Source organism: Artemia franciscana, chromosome 11 (assembly GCF_032884065.1).
Source record: "Artemia franciscana chromosome 11, ASM3288406v1, whole genome shotgun sequence".
Taxonomy (NCBI): Eukaryota; Metazoa; Arthropoda; class Branchiopoda; order Anostraca; family Artemiidae; genus Artemia; species Artemia franciscana.
Window position 1 is genome coordinate 10,942,393 of NC_088873.1, and position 22,934 is coordinate 10,965,326.

General features: G+C 33.1%; 1 protein-coding gene across 4 annotated transcripts in view; it reads left to right on the plus strand.

Annotated features, from left to right (window-relative positions):
- The window catches only part of LOC136032796 (neuroguidin-like), a 67,480-nt gene extending 44,546 nt beyond the window's left edge, over nt 1–22,934 (plus strand). For all 4 annotated transcript variants that reach the window (XM_065713180.1, XM_065713179.1, XM_065713181.1 and 1 more), the window contains 5 exons: nt 198–355; nt 9,166–9,283; nt 14,401–14,581; nt 18,465–18,667; nt 22,862–22,934. In XM_065713180.1, coding sequence (XP_065569252.1) covers nt 198–355; nt 9,166–9,283; nt 14,401–14,581; nt 18,465–18,667; nt 22,862–22,887 — 686 coding nt within the window. In that variant the 3' untranslated portion in view covers nt 22,888–22,934. The remainder of the gene's footprint in view (nt 1–197; nt 356–9,165; nt 9,284–14,400; nt 14,582–18,464; nt 18,668–22,861) is intronic.

Consider the following 22,934-nt stretch of genomic DNA (forward strand, 5'->3'; position numbering starts at 1 on the left):
GGTGTTCACTCCTCCAAATATCAGAATTACAAAGGTTTTATCTGAATTTTCGGTTTTTCTTTATATGGTTTGCATTATTATTTTCTTTTTTCTATGTTCTCATTGCTCAATTAATAAAATTATAAACATACTCCTCGTTTCTATAGTAAATCGGTATTAATGGAAAGTTTCTTAAAATCATTGACTGTGTTTTATAGATTTAATCGTGGAGAATAGGACTATTATTGAGAGAATTAGACCGATTGAGCAGAAATTAAAGTATCAAATGGATAAAGTTTTAAAAGCGGCTAGAGGAGATCTCTCGGCGGATGATCCCCTCCGCTTTAAAGCAAATCCGGATTTACTTGTCACTAAGGTAAGATCATTTACTTAAATCTGATTATAAAGTGCTTCATTTGGTTGCTATTAATTCCTTAATGAATGAATCAACTGGACTGGAAGTTAAGACATTTGCCCTTTCAAGCCAAACAATTTAGGGGATCTTTTGGAGTAATAAAATTGAGCATGAAGGTGTTGCTTGTATGTTTTTTATTATTATTTATTGTCACTATTATTGTAGAATTATTGCATTATTATGGTATTATTGTATTGTTATTATTAAATTATAATTATTATTAAATTGCTTGTTTTTTCTTCTTCGGTTTTCTTTTGACTCGTTGCAATGAATGTCTTTGGTAAAGTTATAAACGTTTGTTTCGTTTTTTGTGCATGGCACTTTGCTTTGGGTTTGTTTTTGGCGGTTTATCAGTGTTTGTTCTTTTTTTCTTAGTCTTAGTCCCTGTATTCACGGCCATACATTCTAAAGGGGGCATATGGTCATAGATATGCTTCTATTGTTGGTTTGATTTTTGAATAAAAATATCTATCTGTCTATCTTTTCTTGCACTTGAATAATAATAATCATAATAAATAAATTAGTATTTAATAATTTACTAAAAAAGGTATTCTTGTCCATATCCGCAGCCCCTTCCCCCCTCCTCCTTATTGACGTCCCTGGATGTAAATGAAATGGCTAACTGGATAATTGTTTTTTCGTGAAATGTTGAGGAGGGGGATTAATAATGAAAAAGCCTATCTTCTTTGACGGTTTAAATAAAAAGTGGCTGGTAATTCAAGAAAGTTCGGATTTAATGGATGGAGGAGCCGGGTCCCAATGCTTCCCAAGGATATATCCCTGGATGTAGGTGATGACCTGAGAATAAAAACTGATTTTAACCTTTTATGTCACCCACCATATGTGTTTAGTTAAGCTAATCTCTATTGTTTCACTTACAGGCCTTGTGTTAAATATTGTTTTAATGCAAACAGATTCCAAGTGTTCCTTTATCCCCATGTAATCCCGTAAGGAATTTATAAATGGTAGGAGATGATGGGAAGGGACAAGAGAAGGTGAAAAGGGGATGTGGGGGAGTTTTTGGAATGGGTTTAGCTTGGGGTTGATGGGCATTAGGTAGTACTATAAAATTAAACATTTGGTACCAAATTAGAAAAAAAAAATCATAAAAATATTCGAGCAATGCCGGGCACTTTTGGCTTATTTTTTTATTATACAGCTCATAGTAAATTGTGCGTTGCTGAAAAAAAAAAATAGAAATACGACTAAGGAGAAAAAGAAACAGAAAACATAGAAAGACAATTTAATACAAGAGACAAATATAATAATACTTAATTATTATACTAATAAGCACAATAATAAGTGAATATACATTAAAAAATAAGTTAGTATCCGCTAAGCAAGGCTTAAAAAACTCAACATTAGCCACTCCAACAACCGAAAAAAGCGAATGGTTCTGCAGTTCAATATTTCTATTAGCAAATGATTTTTTTTTTGTTTTTACCTGCCTTTTCTGCAGAAATTTTGAAAAGCTGTTGAAAGGTTGAATGAGAGAGGTTAAAATTAAATAGAAATTGACATCATCATTGGCAATATTGGTAGACTTTGTTCACAAATTAAAGCTACTCATTTTTTTTTTTTGCATAGTTTTTTGCTAAAAAGTTCAATGATTGAAATTAATATCAAAGACAGATTTAGCGTTGCCAACGGTTTGAAGTAAACTGTACAAAATTGAGACTTTTAAATTGTACCAGAAACGGTACAGTCTTGCCACGTTGGCAACGCTTTGGAGGTTTAGCCTCAACATCGTTAGTATTCGAAATTACCCTAAGAATATTGATGGGATCTGCATAAAATTTTGCCAATTCTTATATGTAATTAAATAAAAAAACTAATTTTTTTAGCTGAAAGTAAGGAGCGACGTTAAAACTTAAAACGAACAGAAATTACTCCGTATATGAAATGAATTGTCCCCTCCGCAACCCCTCGTTCTTTACGCTAAAACTTTTAATTGTTTTAAAAAGTAGAATTGTGGCAAAGAGTCAAACTTTAGCGTAAAGAGCGAGGGGTTGCGGAGGGGACAATTCGTTTCATATACGGAGTAATTTCTGTTCGTTTTAAGTTTTAACGTCGCTCCTTACTTTCAGTTAAAAAAATTATTTTTTTTTTATTTAATTTCTGAACGTTTTTGAATTAATGCATGTTTGGTTTTGGCTCTCCGCACTTAAGTTATTAAAATGAAATTTGTATATTAATTCTTTTTTTGGCTATATGGCTTTCTCTTAGTTTTGATCAGACGATTTTGAGAAATAAGGGGTGGAAAAGGAGGCCTAGTTGCCCTCGAATTTTTTGGTTACTTAAAAAGGCAACTAGAACTTTTAATTTTTAACGAACGTTTTTATTAGTAAAAAATGTACGTAACTTAAGAATTAACTTACGTAACAAACTTTCATAACCTTATATTTTTATTATGTGTACGAGGGGGTTTGTACCCTCGTTAATACCTCGCTCTTTACACTAAATCGTAAGTTTTGTCCCAATTCTTTAAGAATGACCCCTGAATCAGAAAGGCCGTAGAATAAATAGTTGAAGCTACTAAAAATACTTTAGCATAAAGAGCAAGGCATTTATCTCCTCCTAAATACCTCGCTCTTTATGCTAAAGTATTTTTAGAACCCCTCATATGCGTAATAATCTCTGTTCGTTTTAAGTTTCAATGTTACTTCTTCCTTTCGTTTGAAAAAACGTTTTCATGTTTATTTTGCATTGTTTTCTTATAGTAATGCTAGAGAATCCTGCGCCCTTGTCATTGAATTTTTCTTCTCCCATGACAGATTCCTCCAAGAAAAGATCCTCCAACATAGCCCCCTCTCCTCAGCCCCCTGAATAAAATCCCCTGAAAACGTCTGTACACTTCCAAATAACCATTACTATATGTAAACACTGGTCAAAGTTTGTAACTTGCAGCCCCTCCCCCAGGGATTGTGGTGGAGTAAGTCATCCCCAATGACATAATTATTCTGGTTTTCGACTATGCTGAACAAAATGGCTATATCAAAATTTTGATCCGTTGACTTTGGGAAAAAAATGAGCGTGGGAGGGGGCCTAGATGCCCTCCAATTTTTTTGGTCACTTAAAAAGGGCACTAGAACTTTTCATTTCCGTTAGAATGAGCCCTCTTGCGACATTCTAGGACCACTTGGTCGATACGATGACCCCTGGAGAAAAAAACAAAAAAATACAAAATTCCACATTTTTGTAGATAGGAGCTTGAAACTTCTACAGTAGGGTTCTCTGATACGCTGAATCTGATGGTGTCATTTTCGTTAAGATCCTATGACTTTTAGGGGGTGTTTCCCCCTATTTTCCTAAATAAGGCAAATTTTCTCAGGCTCGTAACTTTTGATGGGTAAGACTAAACTTGATGAAACTTATATATTTAAAATCAGCATTAAAATGCAATTCTTTTGATGTAGCTATTGATATCAAAATTCAATTTTTTAGAGTTTTGGTTACTATTGAGCCGGGTCGCTCCTTACTACAGTTCGTTACCACGAACTGTTTGATGGACTCTCAATAAACGTAATTTATACTCAGGGGAACGATGCATGAAAACCTGCACGTAAGGTCATGTGATGTATTCTCCCAAACCGATATGGCCTAGACTAGATGCTCTATTCAAATGGTAAAAATTTCTACAAAATTGCAATTTATTAAATCTTCTAAAAATTCACCCAAATGCAGGGGAAGGGCCAAGATTTGTTCGATTCTTATGATGATTACATAAAAAACTAGTTTTTTTTTTTAACTGAAAGTAAGGAGCGACATTAAAACTTAAAACGAACAGAAATTACTCCGCATATGAAATGGGTTATCCCCTCCACAATCCCTCGCTCTTTACGCTAAAGCTTTTAATTGTTTTAAAAAGCAGAATTGTGGCCAAGAGTCAAACTTTAGCATATAGAGCGAGGGATTGCGGAGGGGACAACCCATTTCATATACGGAGTAATTTCTGTTCGTTTTAAGTTTTAATGTCGCTCCTTACTTTCAGTTAAAAAAACTAGTTTTTTATGTAATTTCTGAACGTTTTTGAATTAATGCATGTTTGATTTTGGCTCTCCACACATAAATTATTAAAATGAAATTTGCATATTAATTCCTTTTTTGGCTAAATGGCTTTCTCTTAGTTTTGATCAGACGATTTCGAGAAATAAGGGATGTGGAAGGAGGCCTAGTTGCCATGCAATTTTTCGGTTACATAAAAAGGCAACTATAAATTTTAATTTTTAACGAATTTTCTTATTAGTAAAAAAATATACGTAACTTAAGAATTAACTTACGTAACAAACTTTTATATTCTTATATTTTTGATTATGTATATGAGGGGGTTTGTATCCTCGTTAATACCTCGTTATTTGCACTAAATCGTAAGTTTTGTCCCAATTCTTTAAGAATGACCCCTGAATCAGAAAGGCCGTAGAATAAATAGTTGAAATTACTAAAAAATACTATAGCATAAAGAGGGAGGTGTTTGTCTCCTCCTAAATACATCGCTCTTTATGCTAAAGTAGTTTTAGAACCCCTCATATGCGTAATAATCTCTGTTCGTTTTAAGTTTCAATGCTACTCTTACTTACAATTGAAAAAACTTTTCCATGTTTATTTTTTCATTGTTTTTTGTATAGTAATTTTAGAAAATCCTGCGCCCTTTTCATTGAATTTCTGTTCCCCCATGACATATTTCTCCAAGGAAAGACCCTCCAACATAGCCCCCCTCCCCTCAACCCCACCCCGAAAACCAAAAAAATCCCCTGAAAACGACTGTACACTTCCCAATAACCATTATTATATGTAAACACTGGTCGAAGTTTGTAACTTGCAGCCCCTCCCCCAGGGACTGTGGGGGAGTAAGTCATTCCCAAAGACATAGTTATTATGGTTTTTGACTATGCGGAACAAAATGGCTATCTCAAAATTTTGATCTGTTGACTTTGGAGGAAAAATTAGCGTGGGAGGGGGCCTAGGTGCCCTCCAATTTTTTTGGTCACTTAAAAAGGGCGCTGGAACTTTTCATTTCCGTTAGAATGATCCCTCTTGCGACATTCTAGGACCACTTGGTCGATACGATGACCCCTGGGGAAAAAAAACAAAAAAAAACAAACAAACAAATAAACACGCACCCGTGATTTGTCTTCTGGCAAAAAATACGAAATTCCACATTTTTGTAAATATGAGCTTTAAAATTTTGCTATAGAGTTCTCTGATATGCCGAATGCGATGGTGTGATTTTCGTTAAGATTCTGTGACTTTTAGGGGGTGTTTTCCCCTATTTTCTAAAATAAGGCAAATTTTTTCAGGCTCGTAACTTTTGATGACAAAGACTAAATTTGATGAAACTTATATATTTAAAATCAGCATGAAAGTCCGATTCTTTTGATGTATATTTTAGCATCAAAATTTCGTTTTTTAGAGTTCCGTTTACTATTGAGCCGGGTCGCTCCTTACTACAGTTCGTTACCACGAACTGTTTGATACAAAAGAAATATTTCAAAATCTTGAGTGAGGAGGAGCAGTTTTTTTCGATTTTAAATGAAAATTTCGATAAGAGTTTTTTTTCAAAATCAAAAGAGGGGGCAAATGGGTTTCAGATGGGGAAGCGGTAAACCAGTTTCAGAGGTCCATTGTAGGCTGTCTACCCTTTTTTAGGTTTACATGGATTATGAAACTTCTTCGATTTAAATTAAAAAGTAAAACACAATCATCATAAAAGTCTGGTTATCAATAGGGAGGTCTGACTAGTGTTTTGTAGAGGAACTCCCATTGCTTTCCCTTTTCTACAAAGTCAGCTTCTGTACATATATTTTCAAGACCGTCACATTTTGTGGTGCTTAGTTAATCACATCTCCAAAAGCACTAGAAAAGGAACTTGATTTGAAATTCGTAATTGATGACTTAAAATCGTTAAGTTGGTATTTTCAGTAAATTTTTTATACCTCTTCTAGGGTAATATAGCTTTAAAGAACTGATTGATTTTCTTAGAAATGAAAGAAAAATATAAACTGAATCAGTTCGACAATTTTTCCATTAGGACAGCAGCTGACTACTCCCGGTTATCTAACAAATCCAAGAGATAATATACATTCCATAATGGTATCTCCCTGTGTATGAAAAGCTCCCTATGCTCCTCGCAAACTGAATCAGTTCGATAAATTTTCATTTGTGACAAGTTTTAAAGTTTAATCAGAGGAATTCGAGGAACCAGCCATGCTTCATACTAAAAACTCGTTTTATTTCTTGTGACCTTGCACTTTTGGTTCTTGAGGGGAGTGTGTGGATGTAGTTCATCAACAAAGATTTATTCCTAGTCTTCTTCTATATATATTATATACTTATGTTTTCCTAACAAAAGGATGTTATCTAGTAATGGTTCCGCTCATGTACGTAGGTACATGCTCATACTTTAGGTTGATCCCACTGGTTCCCTTTATATGTGGGTCATGACATCTACACTATTTTATTTAGCACTGAAATTAGCAATCGGTATTCCGGATTTTTTTTTCCTTCTACTTTTGTATTTTCTTTTATATTTTATTTTGTACTTATATATTTTTTATATTTTTATACCTTATATATCATCTATACTTGTATATTTCTTTTGAACTCTTTCATTTTACTATACTTCTTTATATCTAATTTCTTTAAATTTCTTGTGTTCCAAGATTAACAGTGCTGTGTTGATTAGATCCATATGGACCCGACCTGGGAACCGAAGAACCGGTGTTTGTAATATTGCAAAAAGTCTTTCTTCCAAAATTTCACAGAAGCAAAAAAAAATGACATCCCTTTGGAGAACGTCCGATTTTGAAGTCCTAATTCCTAATACTTAGAACCAGTTTAATGATTTTAGTTTTTTTTTATATATATATTTAGCTACAGAGTAGATTGATCAGCTTTCTTTGTTACATCTCAAAGTTTGAAAAAAATTATAAATGCAATATTTTTCAGTAATATTAGAGAGTGTAGGAACAGAGGAAGGACACCTCGTGTCAGGTGATCCACTGTTTCATATGTTATCAAGTGGATTTTGTTAACATGTTTTTAGCTACTGTTTGGTTTACTAAGGTCAAGGTCTCGATAGGTGTACAGCATTTTGAGCCACAATCCTATGGTATTTTCTCGTTCTGAATGACCGAAAGCATTAGGGGCTGCACCCCCCCCCCCCTACGCAGTGTGGATACTTCTACACTTTAATGACATTCCTTGGTAAGAATCTGAATTCGGAGAAGACATAATAACCATCTCCAGGAAATTTGTTATGGGGGGTGGGAGACAGATCCAACTAGCAGTTTTTTTTCATGATTTTGAATGGTAATATTTCTCTTTTCCATTTTTAAACAGTTTTCTAATGTATCATAATGCTTTAGTGTATGAAACAACTGAGCCAACACGGGGATCCGCCAATAAACAAACCAGGTCCACGTATTACACGCATTAGACACAAAAATATTCATTAATAAGAAAAAATTAATTAAATTGAAATATAAGAAAAGAACCATTATAAAAAAAAATTAAAAGAAAAGCAACAATCTTAGCTCCTGTAAACTACTGCATCCGAAATTTTACATTGTAGCAACGTTATGTTGGGCATAACACATGTAAATAGGTGCCTAATACTTAATGCTGAACAGAAGAAACCGGTACGACACCTGCGCGTGACACTGCGTATGAGGACAACTGGCTGCTAAGGCCACTAACCTTTAGCTGAATGGACAGGATAGCGGTAGATACACCATACTCCAGCATCCACATTATCCAATGTGTTTTTTATTACCTAACCAGAGAGCTCTAGACGTACGAGAATGTATGAAAATACACTTTGAAATAAATGTGAGCGAGACAGGTATGCCATCACGCGACGGGCATATACGGAAGGTGTGATCCCTGGGTGGTCCGGAAATTTAATTCATTGGAAATAAGGGAATTTACCTCGGACAAGAAGCCAGGCTTAGAACGAATTGGTTTTACTGTTTATGACTAAATTAAGTTTATGTGCAACCAACAGAAAAAAAAAACGTGATTTATGCAAATTATAATAAGCATTCACGCAGTTGTGTGATTTGAGGGGGGGGCACCAGTAACTAGTAATTAAAACTGTCAGTCAAAAACGAATATTGCTGCTGTCTGAAAGTTACCAGGGTAAAATATTCTTCGAATCCTCACCAATTGTACTATTTTCCTTCGGCTATTTGGTCAATATGTCAAGCTAACTGATGAAAAGAAATAAATCCCTGGAACCCTCTTCTTAAATAATGGTGTAAATATGAAGAAGGATTTTTGAATTAAATAAAACCGAAAAATAAAATGGAGAGTTCTAGTCGCAAACTTGAATCAGAATTTCCAAATATCAACGAAAATTGATTGTATCCTACTTGCTCTATAAAAAGCAATATTTTGCCTACAATTCCATTTCGATGTGTAGCCTACATATTAGTTTCAGCACGACCATGCAGATTAATCGTTACTGAATCCCTTTTTCTTCGCTGTCATCAACTGTTGCAACTCATGTACTAAAAATTCACAACAATGAAGACAAATGTTTAGGCGAAAGTTAGTAAGTCGATTAGTTCTATGATGAAAATTGAAGTTTTTTTTTGTTCTTTCTTGGAAAATGTAACATTTAACTTTAAAAATCTTGCAATGCAGATGATGGTTATAAAATGTGGGGATTTGTCCAAATTAATCCACCAGTTCCACTGAAATCGTTTAGGATGAATTTCAAGTTAACAAGTGGATGCATAAGCGTTATTAAATCTAACAGTTTCCTATTGTAGGGAGAAGCATCTTCAGAGGAAGAGTTGAGTGAAGGTGAAGAAGAAGATAGACAAAAAAGTGATTCAAAACATTCTGTTGGCACCTATGTTCCTCCAAAACTTGTTTCGATGCCTTATGGTAAGTACTCCAAATTTATATGTATATGTCAAATTAACTGAATAATGGCTATGTAATGTATCCAGTAAGTAAGTAAATGTGTACTTGTATAGTAAACCCCCTGCCGCTCAAGTTGTTCAATCATTGACGCACTGTAAACCGTTTTTTTTCCCTACTTTCTTTCAACTTAGCATGAGAAAAAACAAAGAAAAGTGACAGAATAGGTGGAAAATATATAATTTGGCTATATATTTGCACATTAGGGGAGTTGGGGGGTAGAGTATTTGGACAGTGTGGAGTCAAGAAACAATTCTTACTTCATAATATCAGAATAATTGTAGTTAACACATTTTGCATGCAGAACCGCTGTACTGCACCCACCTTCCCCACTAATTTGCGAATATATATCCCAGATTGGTTTCTAAAGTATTATATTTTTATCATACATAAGTATATTTCAGTAATATTAACCTAACTTCACATCTTGAGCGGTATATCATACAGTTTCCGTTTGATCGATTGCTAGAGCATGGAAAACGGGCTATAGAAGAAAGTTATCCATTTTAAGCTTTTTGTTCTTTAGTCCAATAATCAGTTCCATCTAGCGTTACCTCAAAAATAATATGCTCTTTCGATTCAATAGGACAGGCTCATGATGAAAGATAAATGAATTCAAAGCATTTCCACTTGCGAAACAACTTAGTTTAAACTTGAACACTACAAAATTAACAAGACTTCTCTTGAGCATCATATAGAACTTGCAATGCATGGTCTTAGTTTTGATAACGGAGTCATTCCAATGTGACATCATACCCACGAAGAGTAACTTTTCAAAGGGTATCTGTGTTGTATACAAAGATACAATTTTAGTCAAAAAATTGAATTTTATTTTACTATCAATTTTGATCATTGTTGCAGCAGCAGTACGATTAGCCTTGTAAAGAGCAAACTCCAGCCCATAGTAACGTTGACAACTTATAGGTGGATTTTGAAAATAGTCTTAAGTGATTAAGAATTGTCATTTGAAACTGATTCAGGATTAGCAACTGCTTTTTCATTCAACCTTAATTGTAAAAGTTCTCGAGAAATAAATTTAGACAAACCGAAAACCAAAACAAATTAAGTTCTACTGAACTTTACAGTTATGGTTAATTGTAACCTTCTGAAACTATTTTTATTGACCAAAATATAAGATTGTCTATTTTGAAAATATCATTTTATTTACAAAATTTCGTTTTATTTACAGACAAATTTAGAAAAAATGAAAGCCAAAAAACCTTTCAGACTTCAACTTCAACCTCCAACGCCAACTTCAACCTCCAGTGCATAAATTTATACGAATATACAAATACCAGCTATAAACCCCACCGACGGGCTAAGAATTCAACATATGGCCTATTCCTTGTTCCTATACCTAGTTCATTTGATTCTTGTCTCTTCTAGCATTTGCTTGAATATGAGATCAGATTTAGTTAAACCTTCATCCTGTTTCTTCTTCTTGTTGAATGTTTTTGTTTCTTCTCTTTTGCCTTTTATTTTCGTTACTTGTCCTTTCTCATTTACTTCCCTCTGTTCTATGTCTCTCTCTTGCGCTTCTTATTCTTGCCTCTTCTGGCATTTTCTTAGGTCAAATTCAATTAAAACTTCACCCTCTCTCTACTTCGTCTTTGTCTCTTAATCCATTTTTTACTTTTTATTTTCATTACATCTTCTTTCACATTTACCTATTGTCTATGTTTTATGTCTCTTTCTAACGTTTTTTTTTGTATACGAGTCATTGGGTTTCAAATCTGGAAAGTTTCTTTGATTATAATTTGGTCTGTCAGAAGATTTCTTATTATCAACTTTGTCAGGATCTTCTGTTCTTCTTTTTTTCACTCTCACCTTGATAATCACTCACCTTGATAATCACTGTGGCCAATTCTTTTTTCTTCATCATTATTACATTTCTTCCTCATATACGTTGTGACTTCTGTTCGTTTCAAGTTTCGATATTGCTCCTAATTTTCAGTTTAAAAAAAACCTTCTTTTTTATATTTAACTGGCTGTTGGTGCCAACACCTAGTTGGAGGGGGCACTTCGCCCAACCCCCCAAGCCCCCCCCGCAAGCGTAAGTCATTACGCGCCATTGTAGTTGTGTCCCTGTGTCCCACCTGTGAATATAGATAGTTCTTTTTCATTTTTTCTACCGCTTCATATTAATCAAGTATTCAATAATACAATCTGTATTAACATGTTTTTTTTATGATTGCTATTGAGCTGTGTTTTTTCTTTTTTCTCTTTGTTTCTCTTTTATTTTTTTATTTTTTCGCTTTTTTCTTTTTTTCAGTTTTTTCTTTTTTCTTTTTTTAGCTTTTTTTTAGTTTTTCTTTTTTAGTTTTTTTCTTTTTACCGTTTTCTGTTTTAGTTATTTTTTAGTTATTCTTTCTTTAGTTTTTTAGTTTTTACTTTTTTTCTTTTTTTAGTTTTTATTTTCTTTTTTAGTTTTTTCTTTTTTAGTTTTTTCTTTTTTTAGTTTCTTCTTTTTTCTTTTTTACTTTTTTTCTATTTTGTTTTTTAGTTTTTTATTTATTTTTTTCAATTTTTCCGTTTTTTTCGTTTTTTTTGTTTTTTACCTTTGTTTATTTTTTTCATAGTTTTTCCTTTCTTTTGGTTTTTTCTTATTTAGTTTTTTTCTTTTTTAGTTTTTTCTTTTTTATTTTTTTCTCTTTCTTAGTTTTTCTTTTTTTAGTTTTTTCTTTTTTAATTTTTTTTCTTTTCTAGTTTTTTTTTGTTTTAGCTTTCTTAGTTTTTTAGTTTTGTTTCTGTTTAGTTTTTTACCTTTTATTTATTTTTGTTTTGTTTTATTTTTCTTCTTTATTTTTCAGACATCATATGCAAACCCTCAAACATACAAAAAAACAAACATGAATACAACTTATTTTTATATATATATATATATAGTCTCTTTTTTAGTTTTTTTCTTTTTTAGTTTTTTCTTTATCTTAGTTTTTTTTCTTTTTCAGTTTTTCTTTTTTTTTAGTTTCTTCTTTTTATTAATTTGTTTTCTTTTTCAGTTTTTTCTTCTTTTTTTAGTTTTTATTGTTTTTAGTTTTATCTTTTTTTCTTTTAATTTTTTCTTTTTTTACTTTTTACTTTTTTCTTTTTTTCTTTTTAGTTTTTCTTCTTTTTTTGGTTTTGTCTTTTTTTCTAGTTTTTCTTTTTTTTTAGTTTTTTCTGTTTTTTATTTATTTTTTTTTATTTTTAAGTTTTTTTCTTTTTAGTTTTTTTATATTTTTACCTTTTTTATTTTTTTTTTAGTTTTTTAGTTTTCTTTTTCTTCTTTATTTTTCAGATGTCATATGCAAACCCTCAAACAAAAATACATACATACAACTTATTTATACATACATATATATAGATTTCTGATCTTTTTTAAATAAAGCCGGGTTTTCCCTCACAGTAAATCCCTCCATGTAAAGTTCTTCCAACATAAACTCCCCCCACGAGGAAAATTCCCCCCCCAGGCAATTCCATTCTAGCTGAAATTTATCCACGGAAAATTTCTTGTGGATGATTCTGGCTAAAAAAAATTCTTATCCCACTTTTTTTTTGAAAAAGACTTTAATTTCTAATTGTTTTTAAAATCATTTCAAAAATTTCTCTTCGTGGAAAACTCATCAAGGGAAAAGCTAATGTAAAGGAAAACAGAATTTATTAGGATCAACTATTACTCATTAAAGGTAATCCGGTAAATTGCACAGTATATTTGATTATAATTTGGCATAAGTAATAAGGGAAAAAATACTCTTCCTCAAAGAGCGAGGTGTTGAGGAGAGGGTAACCTCCTCGTATACTTCTGTTTGTTTTAAGTTGTTGGTTCTTACTTTTAGTCGAAATTTACTCTTAACATCTCCACGCGTAAGATTAAGTCGGCAAAGAGAAAGCAAGACATAGAAGAATTTTTAAAGGAATTCTGGCAAATGTTTCCAGTGTCAAATCTCTCCTGAAAAATTCACTCCCTGAAAACTAGCCTCCCGATGGAAACTTCTGCGCGTGGAAAATCTTCTCAGCAGAGAATTCGTCCCCCCCCCACTACCCGAAAAATATATTCATACTTCCCGGTAACAAACGCCATATGGCAAATCCTATAACTCACCTTCCCCAGGGGCTATGGGGGGTTTACTATACTGAAACTATACTGAACAAAATGGCTATCTCAAAATTTTGATCAGACTATTTTGAGAAATGCCGTAGGAGGGGGGCCTAGTTGCCCTCCAATCTTTTTAGTCGCTTAAAAAGGGCACTAGAACCTTTAATTTCCATTTGAATCAACACCCCTGGAAGAAGAAAAAACATGCATCTGTGATATATCTTCTGGCAAAAAAAATACAATAATCCACATTTTTACAATTAGGAACTTGAAACCTCTTTAGTTGAGTTTTCCCATATGCTTGTGATTTTCATTAAGATTCTACGACCTTTAAGGGGTCTTTCCCCTTTTTTTTAAGTCAGGCAAATTTTTTCAGGCTTGTAGCCTTTGATGGGTAAGACTAAACCTAAGGAAATTTACATATCTGGGCTTTAGGATACTAAGCCAATTCTTTTAATATATATACATTGGTATCAAAATTCCGTTTTTTAGAGTTTCGGTTACTTTAGAGCCCTGACACTCCTTGCTTACAGGTTGTTACCACGAACTGTTTGATATGGCTCATTTCTCAGTTTTCACTGTCTTTTGGAAATATTGGGTCCAACTTGGCCCCCCTCCCCGGAATTTTGACAAAATTACGCCCCGAAAGTGTACCACCCACTCCATCCCACTTTTAAGGTAAATCTTAAATCTGGAAATAGCTTCTTTAAGTATAAATTTGTGTTCTTCTTCTTTTTATCCTTAAAGTTTTTGTTGTCATTTTTCTGTGGGGGGGTTGGTATAGTTCATCTGTAATACAAATATATCAATACCTATTTCAAATCATTTTCTAATACACCTTTTTTCTTATAAATCAATTGCAGTTTCCAGAGCTACCTTTGACTTATACTAGCTGATTAATTATTGGTTGATTCTGTACATTTCATGTTTTGATTTACTTCCGGTTTTGCTTTTCTTTCCTTTTTCAGATTTGCTTTTTTTCTCTCTATTCGTGTTTCTATTACAGAAGGGGATTTATCATTGGCTGAGAAAAAAGCTCAGAAGGAGGCCCGTATTAAGCGGCACCTAATGACATCTACACTTCTGCAAGAACTTAAAGAAGAATATACAGATGCCCCCATTGAGCTTGTGGACACTGATGACATTATCAAAGCCAAACAGCACAAGAGAGCTAAAGAAAAACAAGAGTCAGTAGGACTTTTCTTTTATAGTATAACAGTGTCATGACATGTCTTGACACTTATCAATGCCAAGCACCACAAGAAAGCTAAGATAAACGAGAGTCATTAGAACTTTTTTTCGTTTTATATTATCCTAATTGTACTCCCAAACTGAGTGATAACTTTCCCTCCCCTTCTTGAAGGTTCTTAAGTACCTATCAAGGGTAAATGGGAGTTTATAGACATTAATAGATCTAGAAAGAGTAATAGTAATTCACTTGTATTTTCTTCTCTCCGCCTCTTTCCTGGGTGGCATTTATGAATCTATCAATTTTATACAGAAAGTGTAAGTTTTAATAGGTCTTAAAAAGCGATATTAATTTACTTAATTTTATTCTGATTTCCCAAAATTCATTTTATGAGACGATTCCCGGCTTTTGTTTGGTAAGGGGGTCCATTATTCTTTTTCTAGCTAAAAGGAAGTAAATTCCATGTTATTATCTTTAATGGTCGATTTATTTATTAAGGAGACATAGGTCCGCGTCAAGGTTTTTTTATATTTGTAAGATACTGGACAAAGCGTATGTATGTATTCAAATCGTGAAAAAAAACCTGTGAGGTATACCTTACGATAGACTACAAGCAGTTCACAAGCAAAGAGAAGACAGTATGGGATAGGTGACCGGGAGGAAGCTGATGAGGTCCGGGTGTATAACAACGTTCAAGAAATAAAGTGATCAGATAAACAAACTCGCAATGGCTGCATCCAGGATCAGAATATGTATCAAAACGTGCTGGCAGAGGGTAGAGCTTGTGATTCCATCTAGTGAATTATGGATGAAGAGTATGAGCAGTAAAAGCAAGCCTGAAAGCAGACGACAAGACAACGCAGGACGGGAGGTAGCCGTGAGAAAGTTGATGAGGTCCGGGTGTATCAAAACGTTCAAAAAATAAATGATCAGATTGACTAACTACGGTAATAGCAGCATCCAGGATCAGAATATGTATCAAAATGTGTCGAAACGTGCTGGCAGAGGGTAGTGCTCGGGATGCCATCTAGTGAATAATGGATGAAGAATGTGAGCAGTAAAAGCAAGCCTGAAAGCAGACGACAAGATAACGTAGGACAGGAGGTAGAAATGAGAAAGTTGATGATGTCCGATTGTATAAAAACGTTCAAAAAAAAGTGATCAGATTGACGAACTAAGGTAATAACAGCAACCAGGATCAGAATATGTGTCAAAATGTCCCAAAATCTGCTGGCAGAGGGTAATGCTTGTGATGCTATCTAGTGAATAATGGATAGAGAATGTGAGCATTAAAAGCAAGCCTGAAAGCAGACAACAAGACAACGTAGGATAGGAGGTAGCCATGAGAAAGTTGATGAAGATGTTCTACACATTCTACACCAACACCATCTCTTTGAGGCGGATATCTTAATTTTGCAATATTGGATTGCGGATCGTTAGGCAATGAATCCGTTTTGGATAAGTTCTAAAGCACAAGAAAAAGAATTCGAAGCCTCAGCTCAACGGATCACATATTTAATGCGAATCTTTGTTATGGTTTGGGTCATCCATGCACACAAATTATAGCTTCAAGTTCTAATTGCCCCTCCTCCCCATCTGTTTAGGATTATATGCATAATGGTTTATTTAAAATTTACAGCTATGTAAGTGAAATTTACCATATTATAGTTTATGGATAAATAATAAAATGGTAATTTTTATTACCAAGTCAAATATATACTATTTATCAACAAACTGTGTAATTTTAGGACGTTAATAACTCGTTAGATTATAGTCTGTCTTATCTGTCTAAAAACTAAGTCCTTTGTATTGTCTAGTGTCGCCTGAAATAAGAAACGCAGTGATTTTAATATCTAACTAATACATTATTTAATAATTATCTTATAATAATTATATTAAATTAATTAAATTTGATTAACTCGTAATTTAAATTTATCAAATGTAATTTCATTTCAGTTTAAATTTAATATAATTTAAATCTGAACCATAATTACAATTAAATCAAATCATATTTCTTTAATTAATTAAATAATTTAGAATAATAATTTTATAATTATTTAATACATTAATGCATAGTTTACGGCTTGAATACTAACTAAAAAAAGATTCACCAGAAAAAATAAATTTTCATTTATCTTGGAGTTTGATTGTGGACATGCCTAGCACAGCATGGTACATTCTCATGAATGTGGTCCATAGGGCCACACGTTCTTTGCTTCCGCTCTTCCTGTCCTATTGAACAGTTGTTTCTGTAGTAGAGTTTTTTACCACTCGTTAATTCAATCATATATCAAATATTTTCCTGTAATTTTGTTAAGTAATTTGTGAGGCCTGTATAAGTAATACAAAATAAGACTTGAATTTCATTTATTTATTTATTAATACATCGAACGGTAAGCAATAATGCTTGTCGCTTTATGTGATTTCTTTTCAGGGTTTCTGAAATTTAAACTTTTTTTTTCAATCTGTTAAAGGTTAAGTATAACTATGACATCATAGATTCAATCTATCTTTAATTATTTTAGGGTCTTACTCATACTCGCTCTTGCATTTTTAGTTACGCAAATTTTTTTGTCTTTTTTTTAAACAAATACAGCTGTATAGCTCAATAAATTTTGGGTAATTTTCTTAGGACGATTCTGAAACGCAGAGTTTATTTTAATGAAATTACACTTTAAACAGTGCAATTTTATTTAAAATATTTTAGTTTATTTAAATTTTAGTTTATTTATTTTAATTAAATTTAAGTAATTTATTTAAATTTTTAGTTTATTTATTTTAGTTTATTTAAATGAAATTACACTTAAATAGAGCAAGTCAAGAAATTACATTTTCTTGACTTGCTCTTACTCGTGCATACTTTTAATTTACGTTTCAGTTTTGGGTATGAGTCATCATACTAGCTGATTTAATCTTTCTGCAATGATTTGAGTATCTGGATGCTTCACGTTCAGGTTTATAGGGTCATTATTTTTATTGGTTGGCGTCTCCAATAGTCCCTGAGTTAGGAAACTTTATTTTTTGTGTGTATATATTTTTATAGTAAATCATCATTCAGAAAAGCTCATGTAAGTTAACATTAAAGTTAGTTTTTCGTTTGACACTTTGGTCAATAGGTAAGCTGCATATATGTTTTTGAACTTTTTGAAACAAAAACAAGTGTTTCAAAATATGGCTCTACGTGATTCACAAACGTCAAGTTTATTTTAAGTGTTTTAAAGGCTAGCTACATTTCTGAGCCTATGCTCAATAACCCTATCCCGTTATGGTATCAAGAGAGTCAATATATTTCTGTTATTCTCGAAAATTGCTCTTATTCTTTTATACTTATTAATATAAAATGAAATAGATAAAAATAGATTTTTGTTTGTTGGAGTTGAAAAATATGGATTATTGCTAAGCTTTCAGATACCTTTCATTACATACAGACCTTTAAAAAATACGTTTACCATGCTCAAGGACGTATACAGGATTTTTTCGGGGGGGGGATTTTTTTGGAGTAGGGTTAAAAAGAAATGAAAAATAAACGAAGCAAAAATTTGTTTATATGTATATTTGGAGGGTTCAAACCCTGTAACCACCCCCCTCTTCTATATACTCTTCTGTATTTGTTCATCTCTTGTTTATCACTCTCCCAATTATTTTAATTTAGACCACTTCAATGTGGCAGCTAAGGTGTGCAGTCTCAGAGCAGACTGTAATCTTTGAGCAGCAAGATGTAGTATTTCAATATTCGTAGAGCAGACTGCAATCTTGAGCAGCAAGAAACATTGTTTCAATATTTCTGCATTGGGATTCTCTGTAATATATTTCTAAATTTATATTTTCTCCTTTTCCGATTGTTTTGTTCTTCTTAAATTGACTTTCTTATTTTCCTTTAGATACGAAGAGACGTACATGACCCGCATGCCCCTAGCAAAGGCTGACAGGAAAGGCGTAAAACGAACTAATCTTGGCACGGAACTAACCTCGTTTGGCAACTTTGCAAGTCTTATGGATGAAGAAAACGAAGATTTTGAGCTACCATCTAGGAAAAAAGCTAAAAATGCTCTGAAAAAAGGAAAAGGAGGAAAGGGAAAGAAGGGTATGCTAATCAAAGCTAATCAAAACACTAGCTCATAAAGATTAAACCAAAAATAGTTGTAAATAAAAAAAGAGTGCGAAGGAGAGAGAAAGAGAAAGTGAGAGAGAGAGGGAGAGTGAAATTCTTTAGAGCAAGACTCCTAACGAGGTCCTTTGACTGTCTTCCTGGCACTAGTAAATGTGGTTTTCCCCTAAACTAAATCAGAGGGTTTCCCCTCTGAGATTGATTCGAAAGAACTTTTAAGCGGGATTGTTCTGATATACTGGGTAGCAGGAAAATCCCCCCGTCCCGTGAAAATTTTCGCGGAAAATCCCCCCACGAGAATTTCCTCCCACAGAAATCTACTCCCCCTCTCCATAGAGAGCTCACTCTGGACGATACCTTCTTGCTGAAAGTTCACCATGGACAATTCTCCTCTTCCTCCCAAATTTAGAATTACCACTGGAAATTCCCCATCTTGAAAGTTGGGACGAGTTGAAACGAAAGGACAAGGTGTAAAGATGCACACTCATTCATGACTTTTTGGGCATTTATAGATGCATTTAATATGGTTGAATATTTAAGGATACAAAATCGGTAATGGTCATGGACAAATAATCAAAAGATTCATGTGAATACAAAAATGGAATTCTACATACTTTTTTTTACATAAAATTGTAAAGGCATTTCAGATTCCCATTTCTTTGGGTATGTTACCCATTTCTTTGAAAAAGTTTGCATATTAAAGTTTCAACAGAGGCATTTAGGGATCCTTTATAGTTAGTCCTTATACGTACGGATTTCCAACACATAATTGATGTTTTTCTCAAGGATCCGCTAGAAATTCCCGATGGAATCTTAATTATGGGGTTACTAGTATTTTATTACCATTGTATTCTGCACTATGTGCTATGTTATTTATATGCAGTGGACTTATTGATAGGAATGATTCGAGGGGGGGGGGGGTCATAAAGATGTACACATCTAGGAATCGTGTCTTAATATATTAAGAAGTATATTAAAAACATTATTTATTAAGTTCTTGACAAGAGGAATATTAAGTCCATTTACAAGAGGAATATAGGCTTGTCGTTATTGACTGTAGCTCTGATGGTGGCAAACTTTGAAACTAAAAAATCAAACCAACGAGTTTTGAAAAGCAAAAATACCTTGATAAATCACTGTTATGAGGTTTAGAACAGTATATACAATAATAAGTATTAATTTCTTTTTTGATTCAGTGTGTTTTTTTCTTTTCTTCAGTTCTTTTTTTTAAGAAAAGCATTGAAACTCCTAAGTACTTTCTGAGACGACACTAGGTAAGAAAAACAAAACGACACTAGGGCAATGACTTAAAACGAGCTCATTCATAGCTAGTTAAAAAAAGAAAATGCAATATTTCGGCTGAGATCTCCGCTCTGCTGTCCTCAGTGCAAAAAGATGAACAAAATAAGTCCACAGTATAATATGAACCTTAAAACCGCTAAATGAATAGAATCCCTTTCTCAAGCAACGTTGAAAGGGTAACTGAATAAAAAATCCGATATTGAATGGCAGATTAAACTCCGTTATGAATTTATCTGTGTTAGGCTTTTCTGGATGCTAACCTTTTGCCAAGTATGGTATTATCAGAATTTTCATAGGTTGTGAAACATTATTTTTAGAAAATTACGAAAGATCAGAATTAATAAGAGCATTGTAAATGTGGCTGGGATAAGTCTCCCCAGTATCACCTGACTCTTTGATGGATAGACTTGATGATTTCACCTGCTTCCCTAATAAAGTGTATGAAACCTTAAACAGGGACAATAACGGAGATGTTCTCACGCAAAACCGAGTGGTCTGGGTTGTCATATACGTGATAGACTAAGGTGGAGTCAAAATTCTCTGGTTTTTCGGTTGAAAATTTTTGCTTTTATAGCTTCACTTCGAATTCTTGATAGGTCTTCCCAATATAGAAACAATTGCAATACAGAGACAAAACAATAGCAAGGGATACTATAAACGCCGCAACCTAGAATGAGGCTGGGTGTATCCCGGCTGGAGTCGAAAAGATATATGTCCTGTTTACTTTTTTGAAGGTGATATTAAAGTTTTTTTTAGTAAAGAGTACCATTAAAATTCAAAACGGACAGAAATTATTCCGTATATGAAGGGTTCGTCCCCTTCTCAATACTTAACTCTTCTGGGGGTTGTCCACTTTGATCAGATGTTTTGCTTTGATTCTGCGTTCTTTGCTTATATTTGACTCAGAAGGAGGGGAGGGGAGCTGTAATTAATTTTTCCCCGGGCACCACCAGCCCTAGGAACGGCTCTACTTCCATTATTTGCTTTATATTTATGCTAGGATCAAATTCAAACATTAGAAAATAGCTTAAAGTGGATGGAAATAAAACTCAAACTTTATTGAAGCATAGGATTTAGAGTTATGGGATAGAGATAGTCATTGACAGTCAGAGATATATTGATATATTGATAGTCATATAGTCAGACAGAGTCAGGGACATGGGCTAGTCATTTATTAAATTAAGGATATCACTTTTTCGAAAATAGAAAATAGCTTCAAATGGCTGGAAATAACACTCAAACTTTACAGAAGCATAGGGTTTAAAGTTATGGGATAGAGATAGTCATTAATAGTCAGAGATATATTGATAGTCAGAGATATGGGATAATCATTTACTAAATTAAGGGTGTCACTTTTTTGAAAAAAGAAAATAGCTTCGAGTGGTTGGAAATAAAGCTCAAACTTTATCGAAGCATAGGATTTAGAGTTATGGGATAGAGATAGTCATCTATTAAATTAAAGGTTAAACACTTTTTTGCATAAAACAGTACTTCTTTCATTATTTGTATCTGCTATTTTTGTGATATCAATGCTACAGAAAACTCAATAGTATTTCTTCTAAAATTTATTAGAATCAGCTTATTAGGCCTAATTATAAATTTGTATGTTTCTTAACCTACTTGCTACAACTACTCCATACTAATAATTCCTTTACTACTGGGGAGACAGAGCGGGGTAAGGAGCCTCATATTAGTGTTTCTTGTCTGGCTGAGGCTTTTATCCTTGAAAACTCCTTTCGTAATAAATGGGTTTCGATTAATATATTGAATATATCAATTTCAAAGTTGGAATAGAAATCTATTATCTGTATGATAAGTGAAAGACCAGCTCTTTCACTTTGTTAAATCAGCAAATTTTCTGTAAAAACTACAAGATAGAATCAATGATTCCGAAATCTTTTAGTATCAATACTCATTTTGACATTGAAAATGAATCTAAATTAAAAAATAAATTAAGCCTCGTGGCTTTAAATGACGTGACTCCTGAGCAAAAACCAAGAAGTTTTGAGTTGTCCAAAGATTTAAATCATTTTGAAAACCTTTTAAGGAATAACCTTCATCTGACATTTTTGCTTTTGTGTTCTCCCTATTAGCTTCTGTGACCTACGTGGATCAGTTGCGACAATTGTGTTTTATTAATATTGGTGGTGGTTTTATTTGTCTCTAGTTTATTTTGCGTTTTTATCTTTGTTTATTCTGTGCTGAAGACGCCTCGTTTACATACAGACAAAACATCCCCGTTGTTTTAGTTTGTCATCTTTTCTCTCTACTGGCTGCAGTCTCGTTTGTTGTTTTCTTTGATTTTTTTTCTCCCTTTGTTTTTTTCTATATAATACCATAAATAACAGGCTTCTTTTGGCATTGATTAGCTTATCAAGGTGGCGTAGTGGAAGAATGAATCCATATCTTTTTCATTGACCAACTTGACTTAATGTTCCTACCGAAGAGTTAGGGTAATCTATAAGACTAATTATAAGGTTAAAGGGTAATTATAAGAGGTGTAATTTATAAGAGTGAGGACTGGGGCTAATGACGACAACAAATAACTTTCATTTAGCGATACTTGGCAGTTTTTCAAGCTCTTTAAACATTTTTCTTTCAGAACTGAGATCAGATACTTATTACTACCCTAATTTTACTAATTGGGTCAATTAAATTGATTATTTCTATGCTTAAAAAATGCCAAGTGTTGTCAACCGCTCGATGGTGTTGATAGTTTTTTAGACTAGTTCCAGTTTCCAATTTTATAACTTACCCTTACTCTTTGGTTTGTAATAGTAACCCAGCATGAGAGAGACGAAACTTTTTTTTGTTGCATTTTGATGTTTTCTCACTGTTTATATGTATAATTTAGATTTTTTTTTTCAGGCAAAATGTTCAAGCGAAGGAAGTGATGAACTGTATTTTTATACTTCTGATGAAAATAAACATTCAGTTTTTT